General features: G+C 48.1%; 1 protein-coding gene across 1 annotated transcript in view; it reads right to left on the bottom strand.

Moving 5' to 3' along the window:
• The window catches only part of pdzrn3b (PDZ domain containing RING finger 3b), a gene marked incomplete at both ends in the record, with an annotated part of 65,744 nt that overhangs the window by 50,154 nt on the left and 5,590 nt on the right, over positions 1-10,000 (bottom strand). The window contains 2 exons of the mRNA XM_080548436.1: positions 3,217-3,324; positions 7,321-7,407. Of these exons, the coding sequence (XP_080404562.1) occupies positions 3,217-3,324; positions 7,321-7,407 (195 nt within the window). The remainder of the gene's footprint in view (positions 1-3,216; positions 3,325-7,320; positions 7,408-10,000) is intronic.

Below are 10,000 nucleotides of genomic sequence, written 5' to 3'. Positions count from 1 at the left end.
GAAGGCAGGACCGGGGGCATACCGGTCCCCAGCTGTGCGGCGCAGGCTAGCAGGCTAGGCTAGGGAGGCTAGCCAGGCAGCCCAGCAGGATGCAGAGGCAGAGCTACGGGCTATTGGTTTAAACACACCAGGGTTCAGAAACGCGCTACACGGAAACGCCGTTGGCCCGCTTGGTATTAACTCTTCCTTTTATCCGTCACCACGGCCCACTGAGCACACTCAATCCCCCTTCCACCCCCCCCACTACCCCCTCTACCACCCCAGGTAGGGGAGGCGACTGACACTTTCTGAGGAACCGACTTAAGGAAGGATTATTAATGTGTTTTTCCATAAAAAAATACCACAGGATATGTTTCTTTCTTCTTCTTCTGTTCGACTCGGAACAAAAAAGGAACCGGGTGAAACTCGAACCGCCTATAATCTCAGCTTTCTCTCAGAATATAATAATATAATATCAGCTTTCTTTCAGGATATAATAATATAATATCAGCTTTCTCTCAGAATATAATAATATAATATCAGCTTTCTCTCAGAATATAATAATATAATATCAGCTTTCTTTCAGGATATAATATAATACCTAGCTTCCCTATCCAATGAAACAACACCACCACCACCACCGGGGTGCTGCTATGCGCTGCCTGTACACCTCTGTGTTTCAGTACACAGACCATGTTGTCGGCTGTTTTGTCGAGTCATCCGTCACCTCGTCAGGGTCATTTAATAGTCCTCCTCCCCGCTCCGTCCTGAGGCCCTGCGTGTCCTCTCTCTCTCTCTCCTCTTGTTCCTCTCTCTCTCCTCATGTTCCTCTCTCTCTCCTCTTGTTCCTCTCTCTCTCTCTCAGGTACCGACACACTTAGACACGGTGATTTATCTCATAGCGGGTCAAAGACAATGTGAAGACAGAAACAGCAAATGTAGGTCCGCTAATGTCCTTGAGCGAAGTCTTGTGTTGAGGTGAGAAAGGAGGAGGATGAGGCGGCTGTATGAACACAACTGAACGCTACACACGGGTGTGTGTTTCTCAGGGCTCAGATAACCCAGTACACTGGTACAGCAACACAGCACTCATCTGTCCTGTTCGTTAATATACGCACACACGCACGGACGCACGCATGCACACACACATAAACGCACACACGCAAGGACGCACACACACACACATGAACGCACACACGCACGTACGCACACACACACACACATTTTAAATGCTGTATTTATGTCCACATAAATGTACAATATCTAAAGGACATAAATACTATCAGTGCATTTTTGACATTATGAAAACAGTCAGTTACAGTAGTGCTGAGCCAACAACCAGTTCTGCTACACACAGAATGTTATTAACAACCAGTTATGCTACACACAGGATGTTATTCACACCGAATGATGATTACAGAGGATTGACAGATACAGTATCAATACTGTACAACAGACAGTCTCCAGCTCATGGGTACAAGAAGCACCGCCTTCTCCATATTGAGCGGCTACCAATAACAGCGGATACTGAGCAGTACTTTGCTAACTGTTTGGCCCTTCTCTTAGATCTTAGATAGACCAGCCATTTGAAGGCCTCTGACACACACACACACACACACACACACGCATACACACACACACACACACACACCCACATACCCACACACCCACACACACACACACACACCACACACACACACACACACACACACCCACACACACACACACACACACGCACACACACACACCCACGCACGCACGCACACACACACGGTTCTCTGGTCCTGTCAGTAAGTCACGCTGGCATACGCCCATGTGGCACGTGAGGTAATCTCTCTCTCTCTCTCTCTCTCTCTCTCTCTCCCGCTCTCTCTCTCTCTCCCGCTCTCTCTCTCTCTCTCTCTCTCTCTCTCTCCCTCTCTCTCCCTCTCCTGCTCTCTTAAAAAGCTGACCACCCCGGCCAGCGGACCGCTCTGACGGAGGAGGAGGAGGAGGAGGAGGAGGAGGCCCGCTCTGACGGAGGAGGAGGCGGCTCGCTCGGGTTTAAATCGCCAGGCGCCGAGTGAATGGCTGTTGGTTCTGGTGGCTCAATCTGTCTATTGTCAACGGGGCTTATGACGAAACTGAACGAACAGGGGGGATTTCAGCCACTTGTTGCCGCTGTTTGAGGTGGTTACAGTCGAGGGCCGAGGCGCTGTCTGCTCCGCGCGTTCACAACCCCGCTGAGTCAATAAGCAGATCCGAGACGATCTAAAGCGAGCCACAACACAACGAGCCGCATGGACGAACACAGAGACTGAAAAACAGTGAGAGATCGATCTTAGTATCGACGTAGTTCTTCTCCGAGACGTATTTTGTGTTTTTTTAAACACATTCCAGTGGACGTACTTACATACACTACTAAACACATCTACTCTTTAAATTGCTCTGAGAGAGATTTTCTCGCAGTGCTTCGGGGCAGCAGCAGCAGTGACTGAATGTATATTTGTCGGCTTGTGCTACACTTTCACCAGGTCTTGAGTTCAATGCAGTCCTTTGTGGGAACTCTCCGGGTTCGCACTGCGACTATAAAAGCAACCTTTGTGATGTTGGTTTTGCCGGTGCACCCCTGGAGTTGACCCTCAGGAGCACATGGCCTTTACAGAGGCCCTTACACACAGTGACGTTCTGTCTGCAGGGCTGGAGGGAGGGAGGGAGGCAGGGAGGGAGGGAGGGAGGGAGGGAGGGGGGCAGCTACTGTGGGACCAGGGTCTCTCTGAGACACGGCTAAACTAAACACAGAGAGACAGTCTGGCCTGCAGGTTTATCAGCAGTGATGGCCGCGCTTCAGTACGGAACGTGGAATGTCAGCACATTGAGACATTCTTTCTGCCTACAACATATAACATATAACATACACTGTTATATAAACGAACTAAATACTTACATACTGGTAAATACCCAACTGTTGTGCCAACAGTTGTGCTAAGGTATTTAATTTGGTCGTTTTCGCTGAGCCAGTCTGTGTGTTTACTGTGTATGCTCAGCACGGAAACATGTTTACAGCAAGCCTGACTATTCTGCTGTGTTTCTTAGCCAGGAGAACACTGACACACACACACACACACACGCTCTGTCCACGAGCTCAGTCACCTCCACATGTAACAGCCCACATACAACAGGTCACATACATGTAACAGTCAGTAGGTCACATACATGTAACATACATGTAGCAGACAGTAGGGTTAGGTAACGTACCTCCATTAGTCGGTCATGGATCTGAAGGCCGCCCTCCTTGTCCGCTGGTCCATTCTCTACGATCTTAGAGACAAAGATCCCCTCGTTAGACCGTCCCTCGCTGTCCTCCTGCAGAGAGACAGTTACATGTTAGACCGTCCCTCGCTGTCCTCCTGCAGAGAGACAGTTACATGTTAGACCGTCCCTCGCTGTCCTCCTGCAGAGAGACAGTTACATGTGAGACTGTCCCTCGCTGTCCTCCTGCAGAGAGACAGTTACATGTTAGACCGTCCCTCGCTGTCCTCCTGCAGAGAGACAGTTACATGTTAGACCGGCCCTCGCTGTCCTCCTGCAGAGAGACAGTTACATGTGAGACCGTCCCTCGCTGTCCTCCTGCAGAGAGACAGTTACATGTTAGACCTGCCCTCGCTGTCCTCCTGCAGAGAGACAGTTACATGTTAGACCGTCCCTCGCTGTCCTCCTGCAGAGAGACAGTTACACGTTAGACCTGCCCTCGCTGTCCTCCTGCAGAGAGACAGTTACATGTGAGACCGTCCCTCGCTGTCCTCCTGCAGAGAGACAGTTACATGTTAGACCGTCCCTCGCTGTCCTCCTGCAGAGAGACAGTTACATGTGAGACCGTCCCTCGCTGTCCTCCTGCAGAGAGACAGTTACATGTGAGACCGTCCCTCGCTGTCCTCCTGCAGAGAGACAGTTACATGTTAGACCGTCCCTCGCTGTCCTCCTGCAGAGAGACAGTTACATGTGAGACCGTCCCTCGCTGTCCTCCTGCAGAGAGACAGTTACATGTTAGACCGTCCCTCGCTGTCCTCCTGCAGAGAGACAGTTACACGTGAGACCGTCCCTCGCTGTCCTCCTGCAGAGAGACAGTTACATGTGAGACCTGCCCTCACTGTCCTCCTGCAGAGAGACAGTTACATGTTAGTTTATCTGATACAGAGAGACAGCAGTTAGTGGAGAACATTCTAGGCAAGGCAAGGCCAGTTTATTAGTACAGCACATTTCATACAACAGGGCAATTCAAAGTGCTTTATATATAGCATAAAACAATACAGAAAAAGTAAAATTGGTTGGATAATTGGATAAAATTGATCAAATGTATCTATTAGGCTACTACTAAACCAACAATAACATTTTAAATACATGGCATTAACTTCAGATGAATAAGAATGAATGAAAATACAGAATTCTTTTTTTCATCATTCTTACACAAAAATATCGTAAAGATATTCCATCATGGTCTAACCAAATGTTTTTTTTTTTAAACTCCTGAGGACGTTACAGAAACAATCCAAATGATCTCTCCAATTCCCAGGGATCAGGGTCACCCCCCCCCCCCTGCGGTCTGTACATACAGTACATGAACACAACACAACAACATCCCTGCTGCCTGGTTAACCTGGTTAGCCCTGCCTCACCACGGGGCTCCCCCCCAGCCTGCAGCGGCTGGCAAATGGTTGCAGGTGCACATTACACGAGGCTTAGCGCCGCGCTCCCTCCAGCCACCCCCCAGTGCCAAGACAACCGCCCTGCCTGCCAGTTGACATGTTTCCCAGGCCTGGGGGAGGACTGACCCCCCCCGCCCTGCGCGGGGCTGAACGGTGAGCGGATGTGTTGCCTGGATCTGAGCTATGAGCTAGTTTCTCTGGATCTGAGCTAGTTCCTCTGCGTCCATCAGCGACGCCACGACCCCCCAGAGCTTAAACGTTGAGATTGGCTTAACGAAGACGCTGCCAACATCCCTCTCTCTCTCTCTCTCTCTCTCTCTCTCAGCTCTCAGCTCTCTCTCTCTCAGCTCTCTCTCTCTCTCTCTCAGCTCTCTCTCTCTCTCTCTCTCTCTCTCTCTCTCAGCTCTCTCTCTCTCAGCTCTCTCTCTCTCTCTCTCAGCTCTCTCTCTCTCTCTCTCTCTCAGCTCTCTCTCTCTCTCTCAGCTCTCTCTCTCTCTCAGCTCTCTCTCTCTCTCTCTCTCTCTCTCTCTCAGCTCTCTCTCTCTCTGAGAGAAAACCACATCAAACCCTCCCTCTCCTCCTCACTCCGCTGCCAAGTCGTGCGACACTGTGCTAAATTTTAATGGAATACTTAAAGAAACCTCAGAAGTCAAGCTGTGGGACGCTGTAATTAATTATTTCAGGTCCGCTTCCTCCTTTTTCCCCCGGCTCATCCCGGGCCTGTGTTTGCTGTGAGAAACGCTTGTCCCCAAACATCGCCTGGAGCGAGGCGGGAATGTCGCCACGGGAGCGTGTGAGAGGTCAAGCATCCAGAGGGACAACACGGACAGACTCCAACTGTTACGACAGTTAGACAGCCTGTATAAAGACCAACAGTTAGCTCATCCAGTCTAAAGACCAACAGTTAGTCCATCCAACCGTAACCTTAACTCTAAAGACCAAGAGTTAGGCATCCAGTCTAAAGACCAACAGTTAGTCCATCTAGTCTGTATAAAGACCAACTATTAGTCCTTCCAACAGACAAACAGTTAGCCTAGCGCCCAGCCTGCCATGGAGATTACATCATCATTTCACATTAGATCCATCTGATTCAACAGTTCCTAATGGAGAAACTGGTGACCTCTTTTATGATGTTATTCAGAGGCTTAAAACGCTGCGAGCTACAGTTGAATGTATCCTCTGGACTCTCCTAGCGCTGAGAGTGATACACGGTTCTGTCAGGAGAACTGGAGAGGTTACAAATCTACAACACCGTAGGAATCAAGAAGAAGAAATAAAAGAAAAAAACCTTCGGTTGAGTTAAATGTTTAGCTCCTTCTTTATAGTTTCCTGCTGTAAAAAGGTTTTACTGTAATAATCCATGTCCCTACAGCAAAGTGCGTCACTGTAACTATTTTAAATGAACCACAGGAAAGCTAGAGACAAGTTTGGCACACACAACTCCCAGTGTAACAGATACCGTGAACACCATTTTAACCCTCTCCCTAACCTGCCCACTCTGTGTACAGACACTCCATGTGTTCACCAACACGACAGCTCTGACTGAGCTCTTCGAAGTGTACCAGAGATTCTTGACACTGCCTCTCGAGGTCTTCCCCTTGGTGTCATTAATGATCTTCTCTCCTCAGACGGGTGAGACAGCAAACACAGTGAAGGCCGTGAAGGGTTATCAGTGCAGCGGAGAGTAAAGGACCCATTTCACTCCTCTATGTTTACCATGTCATCACCATCCCCACAATTAAAGGGGAAGCGACTGTGGGCTGAAGTCATAATCCCTGATTTAACCCTCCCTATAAAGTAATTATAGTTTTTATCTGAAAAACCAAAATCCGCTAAAGCCACCCAATATACTAACACAATAAAAAAACATGATTGATGCGGTGGTGCATCCGTCCGTACGGGCTGACGACAGAATCTTTCACTCTCCGAGCTGTCTGTGTCAAGAAAATGAAGAAGAAGAAGAAAGACAAAAAAAGGACAAAATGTAGTTTGTTGTAGTTCAAGTATGCGCTCCACTTCCTGGTTAGCGGTGTGACACTTGGCCGACCATCGGCCCGATGAAACCCTTAAACGTGTGACCCTCCAACCCTTCTCACTTGGCTGACCATCAACCAGATGAAACCCGTAAGCATGTGAACCAACAACATACCGCACATGGCCGACCGTCGACCAGATGAAAACCGTAAACATGTGAACTTCCCCGGTTTGATTCTGGCCGTCGACATATCCTGCATGTCATCCCTCCTCTCTCTCTCACTCTTCCTTCCTGTCAGTCTCTACTGTCTCTATCCTCCTCTCTCTCTCTCTCTCACCCATCCTTCCTGTCAATCTCTACTATCTCTTTCCTCCTCTCTCTCACCCATCCTTCCTGTCAATCTCTACTCTCTATCCTCCTCTCTCTCACCCATCCTTCCTGTCAATCTCTACTGTCTCTATCCTCCTCTCTCTCACCCATCCTTCCTGTCAATCTCTACTGTCTCTATGCTCCTCTCTCTCACCCATCCTTCCTGTCAATCTCTACTGTCTCTATGCTCCTCTCTCTCTCTCACCCATCCTTCCTGTCAATCTCTACTGTCTACTCTATCCCATTAAAGCAGAAATGCCCTAAAAACACATTAAAAAAAACACACAAAAAACATGTGAACCAACAACCTACCGCGCACGGCCGTCCCCCTACGATGTTGAAGCCCAGGGACCCCCCCTCCCGCCGGAGGACAGCCGGGATGGTTTTGGTCTCGCCTCCCTGTGGACAGATGGAACACGTTCATTATTCACTTAAAACCAAATCAAGAACAAAGACCCTACACATCAGTTTAGTTCAGAAGGAGGAGGATTCTGGGGGCGGCTGTGGTTCAGCCGATAGGGCCGGCGTCTAATGATCGCTGGTTCGGCAGCTCGGTGGTTTGAACCCTGGCTGGCCCATGTGTTGAAGTGTCCTTGAGTGAGGCACTGAACCCCCTAATTGCTCCAGGGTTTCCTTCAATAGCTCTGACCCCTGACCCCTGGCCTAGAGCATAACATACATGTTGTTGTTCTCTGCGATGACAAACGTTGAACCTTCTCCCATCTTCTTTGGGTGTGATAGAAATAGCAGGGAGCTAACTGTATTTACAGTACAGAGAGATATCGTGAGCTTAGAACTATAAGGTTCTATCTCCATTTAGGGCAGTTCAGAGATATTGAGCGTCAACGTTTTTACATTCCATTATGTTTTGTGAGATGGAACCTTTGTATTTTATTAATTACTAACTAAAAAATGTCAACATTTTAAAAATAACACCACACAGGCATTAATAAACACCTAATGGATCAGATTATGTAAAAAACTCAATTTTGACAAAAATGGAGATAGAACCTTATAATTCTAACGTCACGATATAAAGGCGTACAGCCGCGACCTAAAGCTAGCTGCTGGCAGGCAGGGGTCACCTGCTCATTATTAATACACACATAGACCTCTCTCTCTCTGTCTCTGTCTCTGTCTCTCGCTCTCTCTCTCTCTCTCTCTCTCTCTCTCTCTCTCTCTCTCTCTCTCTCTCTCTCTCTCTGTCACACACGTAGCCCTCTCTCTCTCTCTCTCTCTCTGTCACACACGTAGCCCTCTCTCTCTCTCTCTCTCTCTCTGTCACACACGTAGCCCTCTCTCTCTCTCTCTCTCTCTCTGTCACACACGTAGCCCTCTCTCTCTCTCTCTCTCTCTGTCACACACATAGCCTCTCTCTCTCTCTCTCTCTGTCACTGGGCTGTGTGAACTCTCAGGCTTAACCAGCTTTCAGTGACGGCTTGTCAAGTGACCGGGTTTAAGTAAAGGGTGAGGCCTTTTCCCTTTCTGCTGTAGGAAACGCTCGCTGTGTGTATTAATACACAGCTTGTGTGTGTGTGTGTGTGTGTGTGTGTGTGTGTGTGTGAGAGTGTGTATTAATACACAGACGACCTCTCTGTCAGCGGCGGGATGACAAGGGGAACGCTGGGAAACTGGTGCCGTCAGCTCTTAATCAGACTGGTGGTGATGGTTGGACTGGGGGGGGGGGGGGGGTGTACTGGGGGGGGGGGGGGGGGGGGTGTACTGGTGGGGTTGGAAAAACAATCTTTCTTCTTCTATCACGACAACTGCCAGTGGCCCCGGGCCTGAGCTAGATTACTCTTCCTGCTACGACTGGTGGATTGATGATTCACTTGCTTAGTCAAACATATCGATTGTAAGTCGCTTTGGAATAAGGCGTCTGCTGAATGCCAAACATGTAAATGTGATGGGTTGGACTGGGGGGGGGATGGGGTTGTACTGGGAACATCATTTCAGCTGTCATTCCAGTAGGCCATAGCATACAGGGACTAAATATAAAGCAGATATGAATGGCATGTACAGTACTCGCTAGGCTAATGGCATGTACAGTACTCGCTAGGCTAATGGCATGTACAGTAGCGTACTCGCTAGGCTCAGGGTCCGCGGAGGAATGTGTTGCTGGACTGAGTGATACAGGCGTATCTGCATGTGACAGCCAGGCCTAATGGTAGGGATGGGGGGGGCAATGGTGGATCAGTCCGGAATATGAACTAATTCAATATTAACAATTTCTTTTGCTTTTCTATAATTTAGAGCAGAAAAAAAACAGCATCCGCACACTCAAATCTGTGGAGAAAAACTATTCGTTGTTTATTATTGCATGAGCTTTCGGTCATAGCCCTTCTCCAGGCACTTTGCTTCTAATTAAAACATATCAAAGCGGCTATGGAACTCAGATTAGAACCCTTATTAAACCAGCTCATGTGGGTGAATCTGCCTGACTGATTTCTGAAAGTGTTTCACGTTTACTAAGACTAAGCACAATCCCACAGATGACAGTTTGTGACATTAGAATTATATTTTGGTCAAAATTGAGTTTTTTACATAATCTGATCCATTAGGTGTTTATTAATGCCTGTGTGGTGTTATTTTTTAAATGTTGAAATTTTTTAGTTAGTAATTAATAAAATACAAAGGTTCCATCGCACAAAACATAATGGAATGTAAAACTTTGACGCTCAATATCTCTGAACTGCCCTAAACGGAGATAGAACCTTATCATTCTAAACGGAGATAGAACCTTATCATTCTAAACGGAGATAGAACCTTATCATTCTAAACGGAGATAGAACCTTATCATTCTATGCTCACTATGATGACAGCTGCCAATCACCAGCGTTCATCCTGGTTTATTAAACCTGCTTCCTGTCGGAGGTGAAACAGGACCAGGTAGACGGACCGCATTCCTGCCACGGTCGGGCCAGGGAGAGGATGTTACGGTCGGGCCAGGGAGAGGATGTTACGGTCGGGCCAGGGAGAGGATGTTACGGTC

The sequence above is a fragment of the Nansenia antarctica genome (genome assembly GCF_963989245.1).
Source record: "Nansenia antarctica genome assembly, chromosome: 18".
Classification (NCBI taxonomy): Eukaryota; Metazoa; Chordata; class Actinopteri; order Argentiniformes; family Microstomatidae; genus Nansenia; species Nansenia antarctica.
The sequence above is the reverse complement of the archived record's forward strand: the minus strand, read 5'-3'. Positions and strand labels throughout refer to the sequence as shown.